Below are 18,719 nucleotides of genomic sequence, written 5' to 3' on the forward strand. Positions count from 1 at the left end.
CTGAGACAGTCAGTGTAACAGCATCACTGCGCTGAGAGCTTTGAGTGTGTATCTGTCCTGTACAGGTGTATTTACCGCGGTGAGAGAGATCAACACTGCTGATGTTCAACTCTTGTGTTGAGGTTCGGCTGACAGTGTTTTTATATTGGTTGTTGGTTCCCTCTATTTCCCATCTGTATGTCCACTCAGTGTCTCCTCCCCACTTTATATCACATCTGAGAGAGACTGTTTCTCCTCTAAACACTCGTTCATCAGGTCGTACCGTCAGCACAGCTTTAGGACTCTCTGTACAAACACAGATTATTGCATTTATAGTTTCAGAAGTTGTGTAGATATTGTCTCTGATCTGTATTTGTTGCATCACACACTACAGTCTCTCTCACCTGTAACATTTACCCACAGTGCATCACTGTATTGTGTGTAATAGACTGGTTTCCCTCTTCCAGCTCTACACCAGTACTGGCCTCCATCAGACACTGAATCAATCTTCAGGCTGTAGTTTGTTTCTGTCTTCTCTGTCTCAGGGTTCAGTGTGTGTTTGTACCAGTAAGAGTCCCAGTTTCCAGTGGACGGATCCATGCGACAGGTCAAAGTCACTGTGTGTCCAGTCAGTGCAGCTCCTGCAGGATCTGATGTGAGTTCAGGCTTCGGCTTTAGATCTGCAGGAGAACAACAACAGATTCAGATCCTCGAGAGTCAGAGTTCACCAGTGTTACACAAATCAATGAGTATTTCAGTCAGTAATCAGTATCAGTTCATACAGAAGAGAATTGAAGTGCTGAAATATGGATTTCAGATTAGCATTATAGATCTGAATATGAACTACATCAACAATGTTTATAATTATTAAGTAAAAAAATAAATAAAATGTTGATATTCATATCCAGTCTGCATGTACGTTATTTTAGCATTCAAATATATCACACAAATGTGGATAATACAATATTTACATCATTATTTAAAAGTGTTTAAAATCGTGTAGATTCTGTATAAACTCACTTTATTAGTAAAGATAACGACTAGTAAACCTGTTCCTTTGTGTTTGATGAGTGATTTCTTTCAACATCTGGAGTTAATTTTCCTCTTTCATATTCAGTAAAATGATCCTGTATGACTGATATGAAATAACTGGACAGTCTGAACTTTTCTAAGCTTTAATGTCTTTTTCTGGTCACGTATAAAGTGCAGTTTTGACAGCGACGGCCATATTGTTTTAGCAGGGGTGCGTCTCTGAGAATCACACTGGGTTTTTTGTAGTTTTCCTTTTCTTCATAACATTAGTGATCAGAGATGTCTGGCAACTGTCAGTAAATCTTCGAGAGGTTGAATATGTTGTTTCTATAAACAGTGTTTGTCTCTGAACAGTGATGTTGGGTTGTGCTCAGATCTAGTTACTCGTAATCAACAGCTTCATGGTTAGAAAGACTGACTGACGTGATCAGGATGATGGAGACTAAAATACTCTTAGTCATTTGACTTCATTCATATGAAATCATAGGAATCATTTTATGATACAGTTATGGTGCTTTTGTGTCCTTTTTTAACTCTGAAAGTTAAGCATGTCATTCATTATAATAGCGATCAGCACATTAATAACATATTTGTTTGCTCCAGGGAAGAAGGGCATATAGGGGTCATGTGAGGGTCTGTGAGATTAGATGATGACATAACTTTCATTTTCAGGTGAGCTACTGAAACTTTGGTGTCGGATCAAATAAATCTTAAATCTAAGTCTAAATCTAGACAATCTAAATCTGAATGTTGTGCTTTTAAGATTACACTTAGAGTAAAACAATACTTTAGCTTTAAAATGTCAGACCCCTGAATTCAGTTTAATTGTTTTTCTCCTTCAAATAGTTTGTAACACAAGAACAGAGAGAATTAAATAAAAAAGAGGAGTGACAACTGTATTAATCAGCAGTGTGAATGAGAGTAAAAGTCTCTCGATTGGTTGTGTGATCATGATCATGTAGAGAGAGTTTATGAGGACAATGATGTTCAACTCACCCTTCACAGAGAGAGAAACAGCAGATCTTGGTGTTGATGAGTTTGGTCTTCCATCTCTCTGTCCTTTACACCAGTACTGACCCTGATCAGACTCAGTAGCTCCTCTGATAGTGAGAGTGTCTCTGTTTACAGTGTAACGATAACCAGACGTCTGTAACATTACACTGTCTTTATTCCACTCATATCTCCAGTCACTGTGATCAGACTTTATCACACACTTCAGATTAACTGTTTCTCCAGTGAATACACGACTGTCTGGTGTCACAGTCACTGTAGATGTGGGGAAATCTGAGAAGAAACAGAAACATAAAGACTGAAACGGCTGTTTCAGGGAATCAAACTGATTGTTCATAAGGACCTTCGGTTGTAAACGCTGGTTGTAAATGGGAATGTTGCTGGTATAAACCCTGCAGTGAATGAACTGTTAACCATCACTATTGTGTCCTTGAGCAAAGCATTTGACCAACGGTTTCCAGAGGGATTTAGTTCATGGAGCCATTCTGTGACAGAAATACATTACACTGGTCTTGGTCATATGATGATAAATTTACTTTTGCAAAAAGAAGGAGAAAATTGGAAAACCACAGCTCCAAAAATGTGATGTTCTCAGCACAGGTGAAGTTTCGAGTCTAATGGCCATTGCAAACGTGACCCATACACAAAATAAATAATATATATTATATTTGAAATATATTTTCAGAGTATATTTTGGAATATATGCAAATATTTGAAATTGGCCCAATAAATATATTTCACACTTAACATCATATATTTTTGTTATATTTCACAATATATTTCAATGTATTTGGAATATATGCCACATATATTTTTGACACTTTTGGGGACCCATACAGAAAAAAATACATTGAAATATATTCTGAAATATAACAAAAATATATGATGTTAAGTGTGAAATATATTTATTGGGCCATGTAACGATATTAGCTCAAAGGGGAAATATAAATAATAATCCATAATTACCAATTATGATTAATTATTAATATTTAGGTCAGTTAATTAGATTAACTTTGAGGTAAGCCAAATTAATATTACAATCAATTAATCAGTTCCAACAAACTCTTTGATTATTCATTTATTCTAAGGAAAATGTATCTTTCATGGTCGCTGAAAAATAATTATTCCTTATGTACAGCAATTAGAGCATGTAACAAGATCAAAATCGTAAAAGGGACTTTGTATGCAAACAGAGGATCAGAAACCAAATTCATAATTGTGCACAAGTTTTATTAACTAAATCACAAACATAACTAAACTAAACAAAACAAACAAACAAACATACATACATTCATCCATCCATACATGCATAGGTCAAGTGGTGAGTGTTATGGAACCGGAAACAGGAAATAGAACTATGGAGCAAGATCTATTTTAGTATGAAAAGAACCATAAGCTTATCTTCAGAACACCTCATTAAAGTATACTTGCATGGCAGTTGCAATCGTGGACAATTCTTGAAGTGGTTGAAGATTGAATTTGTTGTTAGTTCGACACTGTTCTCATAGCTGAAGTGCAGATTGTGGCCTGCCAGCCCTGGGCCGGAGAGGACACGCAGAGCAAATGGTGATTTCAGTCGACTGGCCTCCGAAGTATCTAATCAAGCTAATGTACTCACTGCACATCAGCAACAGCTGGTAAAATTAACCACTCTCACAAAGAAGCTCACAAGAACTGTTCAATCCCTATCACTGCCTAACGCGATTGAGAATCAAACTTCTAACCCAGCTGCACCCGCTTCTGCACCACCTGTCGTGAGTAAGAACTCCATTCTACCCAAATTATCCCTCCCTGAAAAATTTGATGGCTCACCTTCTGCTTGTAAGGGATTTCTGTTGCAGTGCAGCTTGTATTTTGACCAGCAGACACAGTCCTACTCCACTGATGAGAGCCGCGTGTCCTTCATATGTTCCCTACTCACTGGTCGAGCTCTGGAATGGGCCACTGCACTCTGGTATGGAGGTCAGCTCTCTTTCCCCTCTTGTAACGAATTTCTGACTCAATTTAGAGAGGTGTTTGAGCACTCAGCGGGAGGAAAGGACCCAGGTAAACTACTGCTCACGTTACGCCAGGGAAATTCGACCGCAGCGGACTACACGCTCTCTTTCCGTACCCTTGCTGCCCAAACTGGATGGAAGGAGGAACCTCTTAAGCTCATTTATCGCAAGGGACTTAACCCGAACCTCCAAGGAGAGCTGGCGTGTCGCGACGACGGTAAAACTCTAAATCAAATTATGGAGCTTGCTATCCGCCTTGACAATTTGTTACGCTCCCGACACACACCTCTCAGATCCAGTCCTCTTGAGTGTACTCTCCCCAGCGCAGAGTTGGAACCCATGCAGATTGGCCACACACGCCTCTCCACGGCGGAGCGGGAGAGGAGACGCCGTAATCATCTCTGTATGTACGGCTCTACCTCCATCTCAAGGATTCACTACCATCCTCTCCGTGGTGGATCGTTTCTCTAAGTCCTGCCGTTTCATTTCCCTGACCGGCCTGCCCACGGCCTTACAAACTGCAGAGGCTTTATTCAACCAGGTTTTCCGTCTGTTTGGCCTGCCCGAGGACATTGTGACTGACCGCGGTCCCCAATTCACCTCCCGTGTCTGGAGAGAATTGTGTGCAAAATTAAACATAAATGTCAGTTTAACTTCTGGTTACCATCCCCAGGCCAAAGGGCAGGTTGAACGCCTTAACCAGGACTTAATTTGTTTTCTGAGAACTTACTGCCACCAGAATCAACAGGACTGGAGTCGTTTTCTGGCCTGGGCGGAGTATGCCCAAAATTCCCTGCTAAAGCCTGCCACCGGTCTAACGCCCTTTCAATGGGTTCTAGGTTTCCAGCCTCCCCTTTTCCCATGGGCCGGGGAGCCTTCCGACCTCCCACCCCGAAGAACGCTCCTGGGTCAGGTCTCAAGATATCCTGGATCCCACATTAACTGCTGCATTTCACCGGGACCACCCAGACCAACCTGCTCCAAGACCCCGTGGAAGACCCCGTCGTCGGCCAGGTCCTCGCTTCCGGAGCCGCTCGCAGGGGGGGGGGGGGGGGGGGGTGTGCTCTGTCACGGAACGCACGACAACGCCTCCTCCTGGTTTCACTAGGTCCCTCTCTCCTGCATACTAGGACTGCATTTCCCTCATCACCTCATTAGTTTTTCAGTCTCACCTGTGCACCCTCATCCAGTTTGCTGTATTATTCATTAAATAAATGAATAATTTGTGTGTGTCCGATTGGTCCAGACGCTACAGCCAATTTCAAATATTTGCATATATTCCAAAATATACTCTGAAAATATTTTTTTTTGTGTATGGGGAGATACATGTTTCTATTATTGGAGCTGTGGTGTGCCAACTTTCTCTTCCCTTTGGCAGGTTCTGTGGTTGAGATCCTCACTGAGTTTGTTTTGCCCGCTGGATGTGAGTATTTTGTGTTGAACCTTTGTGATAAATATACTTTTACCACAACCATAACCAGCTAACAGTGAACATTATCATAACTTTGGCTAACGTTAAGGATCTCTCAAAGTTATGAACAAAAATGATTCCAGTAACATTAATAAAATGTTTGTTCAATGTTATCTGCTCTTTAATAATGTTCTCTAAATTAGCACAAAAAACTGTAGTTTCTTCATCTTTAACACTCTTGGACTCATGTCATTATCTCTGACTTCAGTACAAAACTCATCAGAACTGAACTCAAACGCTCAAGTCCTCTTCTATTATCATGATACTCATGAATATCTCCTGTAACCATAGTGACAGTGACTAAATATTAAAGATGGAGATGCCCATAACACTGGAAAGTCACAATTTACATGATTTTATAATAAACCAAAACCTCCACAAAACACGCAACACGCAACACACACACACACACACACACACAAACAACGTGTGCAGTTACTGAATAATGACTAAAAGTGAATTTCTTCAGTCCTCTTATAAGAAAAGATGTGGCTGCAGATTATAAGTGTTGAAATATGAATTTAAATGATAATTAAACAGATGTGAATATGAAGACTCACCTGATACAGTCAGTGTAACAGCATCACTGAAGTCTGTGTGTGAGTCTGATCTCTCTCCTCTACAACTGTATTCACCACTGTCAGGCACATACACTCTGAAACTGAGCTCTGCTGTTGTTGTTGTATAGACAGTGTCTCCATCTCTAATCCAGATGTATCTCTGAATGTCTCCTCCTCCCTGTATGACACATGTGAGAGTGACTCTCTCTCCACTGAACACACGCTGATCTGGCTTCACCGTCACTACAGGTTTCACTGAGAAACATAGAAGTAAATATTGAAAAGCATCGCAGTATCAATATCTCTGTCATGAACTCAAACTTCAGAAAAACACTTAAATTAAAAACCTAGTTTGCTTATAAATTGTAATGATAACATCAAAATGTATGCATTTGTAAAAACTAACTGAAACTGATGTATTTATCCAGTCTGCATGTCCTTTGTATTATTGATCTTCCAGTTCTGACCAGTAGATGATGCTGTTTACAGTCTGAGTGTTTAAAAGATCTGAACTGGGTACTTACTAACTGTGTCCCAGTGTGAAGGCTGCATCCTTCGAAGGACTGAAGACTTCAAGGATGCAGCCTATGCGTCCTCCGAAGGACGCACCATGTAGCCTTCATAGGATTTCCTAATTGCGCAACCAGGTGTTTCTGATCACCGCTCCTCAACGGTGCGAGAGGACAGCTGCCATCCTGATAATTCATTTGATACAGCCTAATTGAGTAAACAGCTATGGAGCCAGAATTGGCTATTGTCATTTTTATGTTTTATATTTTACTGGAGGACATGTTGAGGATGCTTTAGCCCCGGCGCTGCCGGATCATGTATTTTCGGTTTAGCCCGGTTTGAATATAAAACCCAATTGAATATAAAAAAGTCCAGTATTTCTCACGCTCGTCATCGGCAGCTGTCACAGTTGCCAGGCGACAAGAACAATCTTCCGTATGCTAGACTGGTCCGAGCGCTTTAGATGCGCCCTTTGATATGGGACGCTGTATAGCAACAATTTGTTAATATAGTGACTGACAACAGACCTACATTTTGTTACTTTAATTTTTGGAACTGCATATTTCGTTAAATATTCACGTATGTGAAGTAACCTACTGAAGTACCTTTTTTCCCTCACATATGATTTTACATTAAACTACACAAAAGTATATAATGTAACAACCTTGAAAATATTCAGAAGTAAAATGCAGTAGTATCATAATATAAATACAAAACTATAATAAAAACCCTGACAAGGAGTTTTTTTCCCCTGCAGAATACTCTAGTTTTACTCTTGATACTAAAAACTTATTAAAAGTACTTTTTTCAGAAATTACTCTTTTAAAAAAAAAAAAAAAAAAAACATCGATTGAGTCAGCCCCTGCAAACCTGTTGGTAGACAACTTAGTGGATACTGGAAATATGCACTCTAACACTCTGGAGACCATCCCAGATGATGTCCCACCAGCAGAGAGGCCTTACCAGGGGCAGCCCATCCCAGTCCAGCACCACCAGGGTCTCCCTGCTCAGCTGAATAAAAGTCTACATCATTTTTTTCTTATTTTATGTACTGTTGATTTTGATATGTTTAACGTATGTTGTTAATAGTTGGAAAAATTACTTTAATGTAGCCTGTGGAACAAATGATTTTGTTGCACGTCACCACGTAGGCTCACTATTGGCCGACGCTGGTCATGTGTGATACGTGGTGACGTGCAACACAGACGCGCTACGCTTAAACACTACGTGCAAAGACCCGAGGCCCAGAGAGAAGGAAATGAAAAGTGGAATAAAGTCGTTATTTTTGTTTGTTTTTGCGCACAAAAAGTATTCTCGTCGCTTTATAAACTTAAGATTGAGCCACTGGAGTCACTTGGACTATATTAACGATGTCTTTAATACATTTTCTGGGCCAGCAAGTTTCGGTCTCTTAGAAGCCTATGGAGGAGTTAGACAACTCTCAGATTTAATCAAAAATATCTTAATTTGTGTTCCGAAGATGAACAAAGGTCTTACGGGGTTGGAACAACATGAGGGTGAGTAATTACTGACAGAATTTTCATTTTTGGGTGAACTATCCCTTTAAGAAATCATATTTCTATATACTCAAATTTGGTTAAAAACCACATAGCTTTCATGACAGCGCTACAAAAACACATAAAAGTGAAACCCCATTCCCTTATCAACTACTTTTTTTATTGTTGTGGGCTTTATAGGGTGAGTGATACTTCTTATAATACACAAGTGAGACTAGTGCAAATATTACAAATAGGTCGTTAAACTAATATTAGCACAAGTTTTGCCTCAAACTACCTGACAAATTAAGCCACGCAATGGTGACGAAGGAGTTAAGATGAAGTTTATAATAAACTTTAACTCTGGTTTCGCTAGCTATTTGAGTAAATGAAAACATAATACTTACATTTAAATTTGAATTTGCTGTCCACCACCGATCTCTAGTCTCAGCCGCCTTTAAAAATAAATAAATAAATAAATGCTGTTGTCAAAGGCACGCAATGACTTATGGGGTAGAATAGGGTAGGATAGGCCGCTAAGTGTCCATTTATGTATCCTTCCTTTCACGTGGAAACGAAGGGCGCATTTGGCGTCACTTTTGAATCAGGGTAGCCTTCGTCGCGTCGCGATGATGCAACCGGCCTTCGAATAAGGATTTCGCAGGATGCAGAACTGAATTGGGACAGCCTTCATCGAGCCGCGGTGACGCAATCGGCCTTCAAATGCGACCTTCCAAGGATGCAGCCTTTGAATTGGGATGTCCTTCGTCGCGCCGCTGTGACGCAATCGGCCTTCAAATGCGGCCTTCGGAGGATGCAGCCTTCACATTGGGACACAGCTAGTGACTTCTGTCTGTCTGTTCTCAAGCCCTTTTCTCTTCCAGCCCTTCCAACCAAACCACACTGAATGAATAAAGCTAAGCATTGGTGCTCAAGATCTTAATAACACACAGTCAATGATTAATACAAATGAGAAAAAAAAAACTCACTGTGCAGAACTCACTTCTGTTTTATACAGTGGATTATGATCTTTTGAAATCAATGTCTGACTGAACTACTTTACAACTGCAAGACTGTTTGATTGATTGAATAAATAGCAGATTTCTGCAATGTTTTGCAGCATAAGGAACGTCTCGGTTACGTATGTAACCCTCGTTCCCTGAGTAGGGAACGGGGACGTTACGTCGGATGGCGACGAATGGGGTTTCGCTTAGAAAGCCTATCATCTTCGTGTATATAAAACGAGCCAATGGCAAAGAAATGCCATGGGTCTGCGGAATTTGCATAGCGTAACTCCGCCCCACCCTGGGGGTATATAAGGAAGTGCGCTGGCAACATGCAGATATGTCTTCGCTGAGGAGCCGAGACTGAACTCAGGCGTTCCAGCGGTACAGCGGAAGTGGCAGGGAGACGTAACGTCTCTGTTCACTACTCAGGGAACGAGGGTTACATACGTAACCGAGACGTTCCCTTTCGTAGTCACTCCGAGTTACGTCGGATGACGACGAAAGGGGTTCCCAGTGTAATCACGCCACCTCTCGACTGTCTTCCAGTGCCCTGCATAAGTCTGAGCTCCCTGTCCGGAGACTAGCACGAACGAAGGAGTCCTACTTAACACAGGAATACCAAGGTACACTGGGAAGCATATCTCAGTGGAAATATGCAATTATGCCCAGCCCGCAGGGGGGGGACTTGGAATACACATATGACCCCGGGGGGCTGCATATGGAGTATCACTGGGGTGTCCAGCCGCAGGTGGAATCTTTCAACCCCAGGGGTGGCAAGGTGGCTTGCCAAGGGAAAGACACATGCTCAGAGAGGCTTACAGTGGAATACACATGTGGGGGTCGCCCAGAGGGAGGAACCATGCACATGGAGGCACCTAGCCTAGCGCGAAAGCTGCCGGTGGCAACTCTGGCGTTGACGTCGTCAGTGCTGGAGGAGACTCAGGGCTTACTAGGCTCACCTGAGGAGAATATCGCACGTATCCCGTCCGTGGAGAGGAATGGCGAGCAAGCGAAGACACCTGAGCAGAATCTCTTACCGGCTAGTTGAAGCGAGTACATGAGAAGAAACTGGCTCCACTCAGAGATTGTAGAATCTCGCGAATGTGTTCGGTGTCGCCCAGCCTGCAGCTCTGCAGATGTCTGTTAGCGAGGCGCCATGCGCTAGAGCCCAAGAGGATGCCACACTCCGAGTGGAGTGGGCCGTCACACCAAGGGGGCATGGTCGACCTTGCTGCTGGTATGCCAAAGCAATGGCGTCCACTATCCAGTGAGACAACCTTTGCTTGGAGAGAGCCTTTCCCTTCAGCTTCCCACCATAACAGACAAAGAGCTGGTCTGAGGTCCTAAAAACACTGCGTTCTGTCGACGTAGGCACGGAGTGCGCGTACTGGACAGAGCAGTGCCAAGGCTGGGTCTGCCTCCTCCAAGGGCAGCGCTTGCAGGTTTACTACCTGGTCTCGAAAGGGAGTGGTAGGAACCTTGGGCACATATCCAGGCCGGGGTCTCAGGATCACGTGAGAGTTAGCCGGCCCGAATTCCAGGCACGCTTCGTCAACCGAAAATGCCTGCAGGTCCCCTACCCTCTTGATAGAGGCCAATGCAACCAGGAGTGCTGTCTTAATTGACAGGAACTTAAGCTCCACTGATTGCAGAGGCTCAAAGGGAGCACTCTGCAGGGCAGTTAAAACCACTGAGAGGTCCCAAGAGGGAACGAGAGGAGGGCGAGGAGGATTCAGTCTCCTCGCTCCTCTCAGGAACCTGATGATCAGGTCGTGCTTTCCCAGAGACTTACCATCAACTGCGTCGTGATGTGTGGCAATGGCGGCAACATACACTTTCAGGGTGGAGGGAGACAGCCTTCGCTCCAACCCTTCTTGCAGGAAGGAAAGCACGACACTGATCGGGCATTTCGTGGGTTCTAGATGTTTAGAAGAACACCAGTTGACAAAGAGGTTCCACTTCAACGCATAGGCATGTCTCGTGGACGATGCTCTAGCAGAAGTGATGGTAGCCACCACCGCTGGTGGTAGGGTACTCAAACCTACCTCGTCCCGTCCAGGAGCCACACGTGGAGGTTCCAAAGATCGGGACGAGGGTGCCACAAGGTGCCCCGTCCCTGAGAAAGAAGGTCCTTCCTCAGAGGGATTGGCCAGGGAGGTGCTGTCGCGAGAAGTATAAGTTCCGGAAACCAGGTGCGGTTGGGCCAGTACGGGGCAACCAAAATAACCTGCTCCTCGTCCTCCCTGATCTTGCGCAAAGTCTGCGCAAGAAGGCTCACTGGGGGAAACGCATACTTGCGGAGGCCCCGCGGCCAGCTGTGCGCCAGTGCATCCGTGCCGAGCGTGCCTTCGGTCAGGGAATAAAACAGGTCGCAGTGGGACGAGTCGTGGGAGGCAAACAGGTCTACCTGTGCGTCCCCGAACTGATCCCAAACCAGCTGAACCGTCTGGGGATGGAGTCTCCATTCTCCAGCGAGAGGCCGAAGCCGAGACAGCTCGTCGGCCGCCTGGTTCAGGTCTCCCGGGATATAAATGGCACGAAGCGACCTCAGATGCTTCTGACTCCATAAGAGGAGGTGGCGGGCGAGTTGTGACATACGACGGGAGCGCAGACCACCTTGACGGTTGATGTACGCTACAGTCGCGGTATTGTCTGATCGGACTAGTACGTGTTGACCCCTGAGCAACACACGGAAGCGGTGCAGGGCAAGACGTACAGCCAACAACTCGAGGCAATTGAGATGCCAAAGGCGCTGGGGTCCTGTCCAGGAGCCCGCGGCAGCATGTCCATTGCACATGGCGCCCCAACCCGTGGTGGAGGCATCTGTTGATACAACAACATGCCTGGAAACTTGTTCCAAGGGCACTCCAGCCCGAAGAAAACTGAGGTTCGACCACGGGGTGAAGGTCTGACGGCAGGTCGGAGTCACTGGAACTCGGAGCGTGCCGCGATGCCATGCCCACCTCGGGACTCGATCGCGAAACCAAAGCTGAAGTGGTCTCATATGAAGCAAACCGAGCGGTGTGACTGCGGCTGCGGAGGCCCCAATAGTTTCAGTGGAACCACACTCTTGCCATCGAACTGACGAAGGCAAGTCAGCAGTGACTGCGCGCGCGCGCTCGTAAGCTGCATGCACATGGCGACCGAGTCGATTTCCATACCGAGAAAAGAGATCCTCTGCACGGGGCAGAGTTTGCTCTTCTCCCAGTTGACCCGAAGGCCCAGACGAGCTAGGTGCCGGAGCACTAGGTCCCTGTGTTCGCAAACCTGGTCTCGAGAGTGAGCTAGAATCAGCCAGTCGTCGAGATAGTTCAGGATGCGAACCCCGTGTTCCCGAAGGGGAACAAGGGCTGCCTCGATGACCTTCGTGAAGACGCGAGGAGACAGGGCTAGCCCGAAAGGGAGAACAGCGCACTGGTATGCCTGCCCCTCGAAAGCAAACCGTAGAAACGGTCTGTGTCGAGGAAAAATTGGAGACATGGAAGTAGGCGTCCTTCAGGTCGATCGCTGCAAACCAATCCTGCGGCCGTATGCACTCGAAAATGCGTTTGGCCGTGAACATCTTGAACGGCATCCTGTGAAGGGAGCGGTTCAAGACGCGCAAGTCGAGGATTGGTCGTAACCCACCGGATTTCTTCGGTACAATGAAGTAAGGGCTGTAGAAGCCGGACTTCATTTCGGCTGGAGGGATAGTCTCGATCGCACCCTTCACCAGTAAGGTAGCGACCTCCGCTCTCATGACAGGGGCATTGCCACCGACCATAGTGAAGCGGACTCCCCTGAAGCGGGGAGGAGACCGCGCGAACTGAATCACGTAGAAGAGCCTGATGGTCCTCGCGACCCAGCGGGACAGCCTGGGAAGCTCTAACCAGGCTTCCAGGAACTGTACCAGCGGGGTCATGCGGACTACAGACGTACCCTCGGTGGTGCAGCGAAGCGGAATGACCGGCCCAGGCGTGGGTGGCATAGCGGCCCGGTGCGGGGCACGGTCATTAACCGCGTCCTGCCAGAGGAAGCCAGGGGAGGACCAGCGTCCCACGGGATCGTGCTCTGGCAGGGGGCTGGCGACAGAGGGGGATGAGAGAGGCGAGGCTCGTAAGCAGCGCGCACTGTCATCCCAGCGCTCTGTGTGCTCAGAGATGGGGGAGTGAGTTCTTTCTTTAACCACATTAGGGTGCTGCCGGTCGAGGGACGAGCAGCGGGAGTGGGGAAACCAAGGATTCTCCCCCGGCCCTCCACCGGGGGAAGGAGCGGCCCTGCTACCGTCTCCTGCAAAGAACTCAGTGCCATCTCTGAGCAGCCCGTCGCAGGAGCGCCGCTTTGCCTGGTGTTTAGCGGGGCAAGGGGCGGGAGAGGGCTGTGGCGCCTTCCTGCGGCGTCCTCCACGACGCGACCCAGATGGAGGCTGCTGCTGGGGTCGTGCGGGAGGGGTGGGAGCCGAAGGAGTGCGCCCCTGGCGGCGAGCCTACTGGGGCACCTGTGCCGACGGCTGAGTGGAGGCAGCAGCGGGCCGTCGGGGCAGGACGTGTTTGAGAGCCTCAGTCTGCTTCTGGGCGGTCGAGAACTGCTGGGCAAAGTCCTCGACCGCCCCGCCGAAGAGGCCAGCCTGGGATATGGGAGTGTCGAGGAACCGGGTTCGCTCGGCCTCAAGCATATCGGCCAGGTTGAGCCACAGATGTCTCTCCTGGACCACGCAAGTGGACATCACCTGACCCAGGGAGCGTGCGGTCACCTTCGTCGCTCGGAGAGCAAGGTCGGTGGCGGCACGCAGCTCATCAAAGAGCCCTGGGTCAGTCCTCCCCTCGTGCATGTCACGCAACATCTGGGCCTGGTAGACCTGGAGTGTTGCCACAGCTACTGTGCTGCTCAGCTACTGTTCGGACGCTCTTGCTTACTGCTCCGCGCTTTGCTCTATCGCTTTTACATTTTATCTCCTATTTTTTTTAAATATTTTATTTCCTTTATTTTATGTCATTTTATCACCTAATTTTAACTTCAGCAAATCAGCACAGTGCTCATACGACAAAGTTTGGATTACTACAAAAACTGAGAATTCTTTTACCCGACCAGCTTACATTCCGGGAAAGGAAAACACAACTGCCTAAAGGATAAGAGAAAATGCCTCTTCAGGACTCTACTTGTTGCACCAACTGCCACAGACTTTTACAAAGGATTGCAGTTCTTGAAACAAAGTTACTTACGGGACCACCAAACCAGACGGAGCACACAACAGAGCTTCGTCATGGAAACCCTCAGCATACCGGTGAGTCCCATGAAACTAGTGCTCCTCGACAGGTAGAGAAACAAGCCGATTGACTTACTAATCGATGGCACAAACAGGGAGCGAGACCCAAAGGCACTCGAGATATCAGATTGTCACGAGCATCACATATTGCCGCAGTAGCATCCTCTACCCCAGATACAGCTCTGACAAGGATTGCAAACACTGGTCTCCAACCACCGCCTATACATCTTGAGAACAGATTTGAAGTGCTAATGAATGTAAATGAGGAATCCCCAAATGTGATGAATGTGATCGAACACAGACTGAATCAGCCAGTAGCTAACACTGATGCTAACTGGCGCTCAAGGTCGAGCAGACAGCGGCACTCAGAGCGCAGCCGAGCCCAGGACTCTGATAGTGGGGGACTCCATAATCAGAAACATTAGCAGCAGGGACACAACTACGTGCTGCCTTCCACAAGCAAACAACTTCTGATGTAAACAGGGAACTTCAGAACATTCTGATGAAACATAAGACTGCAAATCGACTCATCATTCATGTGGGGAAGAATGATATTCATAAAGAGCAGTCAGAACTCCTTAAGAAGGATTTCAATGAACTTTTTGAAACACTTGAAAGTCTGAAAGTTCAAACATTCATCAGTGGACCTCTCCCAGCAAGAGGAACAAACAGGTTTTCACGGTTGCTTGGGCTTAATACATGGCTGCAAAAAACCTGCAATATAAAAGGAGTGAACTTCATTGACAATTTAAATCTTTTCTGGAGTCAGAGACAACTTTTTCATCGGGATGGCCATCACCCAAACAAACTTGGTTCAAGAGTGTTAAAGGACAATATCTACTTCTCCCTCAATCATCCTTCTGCAGTGTGTGCCAATCAACTCAATCTGAACGGCACACACACACCTGGACACAGTATGAATAACCACGGGACTTCACTACAGCAAAATGGACATGATAACACCACTCCGCCACAACAACCTCTGCTCACGGACACAATATCAGCTGAGCCCTGCCCACAGAGCTCATCACAGACAGACTGTGACATATTAGAACTGCTCCAAGATTCAGCACCCAAGGACGACTTCCTGGAAAACAGCCAGGGAAGCCAGGACAGCATATCACAGCCTCCGATAACACCAGAGCAACAGCCCCTTTCACCAGACACGTTATCCCTCTCTCCAGCAACTCCACTCCTTTGCTTCTCACAGAAAATGGAAGAACTGGTGTATGCTGGAACCAGACTATCCCACTCTTTTGCTGCAAGCCCCCAGATACCAAACAAAAAACAACAGGCACCACAACCACCATCAAAGCCTGCTGGCCCAGCTCGCCCTCCCCCTCCTGTGAGAGCTCTTCGGCCTCTGCCACAACGCCAGGGCCCACACCCTCCTCCATCAGCTCGAGGTGAACCAAAAACAACTGATACCAGCTCTCAGTGATATGTGTCGGGTCCCCGTTTTGATAACAGTAACTTTCTCAAATGTTTACAGAACAAACGGGAACCCAGTGTGCCTGTATCTTTCTCTATTGCTGTTCTATTACAAGATAGAAAGTCTAAGGCCTTCAATAGCCGTACAGCAAACCTAACTAATCTGGTGCCTCTTACACGTCAAACTAATATTGCTGTGGGGAAAAGTAAGTCTGTTAAGTTAGCACTCTTTAACATCCGCTCACTTAAAAATAAATTACTTCTTGTCAACGACTTAATAACCACAAACAATCTGGATTTTATGCTTCTGAATGAAACCTGGCTTGAAGACAGCTGCAGTGCAACAGTCCTCAATGAAACAGCCCCTCCTAACTTTACTTTTATGAGTGTCTGCAGAGCTGTTAAGAGAGGTGGGGGTCTAGCTGCTCTTTTTAAAGATATCTATCAATGTAAGCAAATATCATTTGGGAATTACTTGTCTTTCGAATATCTGGGTATTGTGTTAAAAGGTGCTCAACGCATTTTACTTATCATTATTTACAGGCCTCCAAAATACTCTCCAGCCTTTGCTGAGGATTTTACAGAACTGTTATCAACAATTACATCAGAGTTTGACTGTTTTGCCATTGCTGGAGATTGTAACATCCACATAGATAGTGCAGAGAATAATATGGCGAAATAAATCAAAAGTGTTTTAAAAACTTTTGATCTGACTCAGCATATACATGGACCCACACACAATCGTGGTCACACTTTAGATTTACTTATCAGTAAGGGTCTAAACATTTCATCGATTGTTATTAAGGATGTAGCACTGTCTGATCATTTCTGTATTTTCTTTGATATATTGATCTCTCCTGCCACTGAAGCTAGATCTGTGTCTGTCAAGAAGAGATGCTTAAATGAGAACACTAGTGTACTATTTATGAAGGCTACAGTATATCCTTAACACCAAGCATATCTGCTGACTCTGTTGATTTTCTCCTTGATTATTTTAACTCAAAAGTTAAAAGTGTAATTGATGATATTGCTCCTGTTAAAGTCAGGAAGAAGAGTGGCAGACAAAAAGCACCTTGGAGAAACTCAACAGCAGTGCAAAATATGAAAAGACAATGCAGAAAAGCAGAGCGCATGTGGCGGAAGACTAAACTTGTAGACCATTATAACATCTACAAAGACAGCATCCATGCTTTTAATATGGAACTAGGCAAAGCTAGACTTTCTTCTCAAATATTATAAACAGTAATTTAAACAACACACGCACTCTTTTTGCTACTGTAGAGAGACTGACAAACCCCCCAAGCCAGACTGCCAGTGAAATGCTCTCAGACAGCAAGTGCAGGGAGTTTGCTTCTTTCTTCTCTGAGAAAATCAATAATATCAGAAAGGTGATCAGCACATCATTGAGTTGCTCTGGGGTCAGACAGATCAAACCACCTGAGAAAGTAGTTACTATGTCTGATTTCAAAGAAATTGATGGCAAAATTTTGGAAGAAACCGTACAGCACCTTAAAACATCAACCTGCGCTCTTGATACACTTCCCACATCATTTTTCAAAAGTGTGTTAAACAGTTTAGAAGCAGATCTTCTAGAAGTGGTAAATGCCTCACTTCTCTCTGGGAGTTTTCCAAACTCCCTGAAAACTGCAGTTGTCAAGCCCCTCCTGAAAAAGAACAATCTGGATAAGACCATATTAAGCAACTATAGACCGATCTCAAATCTTCCTTTCATAGGCAAGATCATTGAAAAAGTTGTCTTCAATCAGCTGAACAAATTCTTATGCTCGAATGGATACTTTGACAATTTTCAATCTGGTTTCCGACCGCACCACAGGACAGAGACAGCGCTCATAAAGATAATAAACGATATTCGCTTAAATACTGATTCAGGCAAATTATCGGTGCTGGTACTACTCGACCTCAGTGCTGCATTTGACACTGTCGATCACAACATACTTCTCGACAGGCTGGAAAACTGGGTGGGGCTTTCTGGGATAGTCCTAAAATGGTTCAGGTCATACTTAGATGGGAGAGGTTATTATGTGAGTATAGGAGATCATAAGTCTGAGTGGACATCCATGACATGCGGAGTCCCTCAAGGCTCAATTCTTGCGCCACTCCTGTTCAACCTGTATATGCTCCCAATGAGTCAAATAATGAGAAAGAACCAAATTGCTTATCACAGCTATGCAGACGACACACAGATTTACTTAGCCCTATCGCCTAACGATTACAGCCCCATTGACTCCCTGTGCCAATGCATTGATGAAGTCAACAGTTGGATGTGTCAAAACTTTCTTCAGTTAAACAAAGACAAAACTGAAGTCATTGCGTTTGGAAACAAAGATGAAGTTCTCAAGGTGAACGCATACCTTCACTCTAGGGGTCAAACAACTAAAAATCAAGTCAGGAATCTTGGTGTGACACTAGAGTCAGACCTTAGTTTCAGTAGTCATGTCAAAGCAATAACTAAATCAGCATACTATCATCTGAAAAATATTGCAAGAATTAGATGCTTTGTTTCCAGACAAGACTTAGAGAAACTTGTGCATGCTTTCATCACCAGCAGGGTGGATTACTGTAATGGACTCCTCACTGGCCTTCCCAAAAAGACCATAAGACAGCTGCAGCTCATACAGAACGCTGCCGCCAGGATTCTGAGCAGAACCAGAAAATATGAACATATCACACCAGTCCTCAGGTCTTTACACTGGCTCCCAGTTAAATTTAGGATTGATTTTAAAGTATTATTACTGGTATATAAATCATTCAATGGCCTAGGACCTAAATACATTGCAGATATGCTCACTGAATATAAACCCAACAGATCACTAGGATCATATCAGCTAGAAATACCAAGGGTTCACTCAAAGCATGGCGAGTCGGCTTTTAGCTATTATGCCAGCCGCAGCTGGAACCAGCTTCCAGAGGAGATCAGACGTGCTCCTACAGTAGTCACTTTCAAATCCAGACTCAAAAC

The 18,719-nt window shown here is 45.3% G+C and overlaps 1 protein-coding gene across 1 annotated transcript in view; it reads right to left on the reverse strand.

The window, feature by feature from the left end:
- The window catches only part of LOC307156314 (Fc receptor-like protein 5), a gene marked incomplete at its 5' end in the record, with an annotated part of 41,789 nt that overhangs the window by 3,906 nt on the left and 19,164 nt on the right, over window positions 1–18,719 (reverse strand). Inside the window, 3 exons of the mRNA XM_079867606.1 lie at window positions 1–285; window positions 384–659; window positions 6,051–6,305. Coding sequence (XP_079723732.1) covers window positions 1–285; window positions 384–659; window positions 6,051–6,305 — 816 coding nt within the window. The remainder of the gene's footprint in view (window positions 286–383; window positions 660–6,050; window positions 6,306–18,719) is intronic.

Source organism: Squalius cephalus (assembly GCF_949319135.1).
Source record: "Squalius cephalus genome assembly, chromosome: 3".
Classification (NCBI taxonomy): Eukaryota; Metazoa; Chordata; class Actinopteri; order Cypriniformes; family Leuciscidae; genus Squalius; species Squalius cephalus.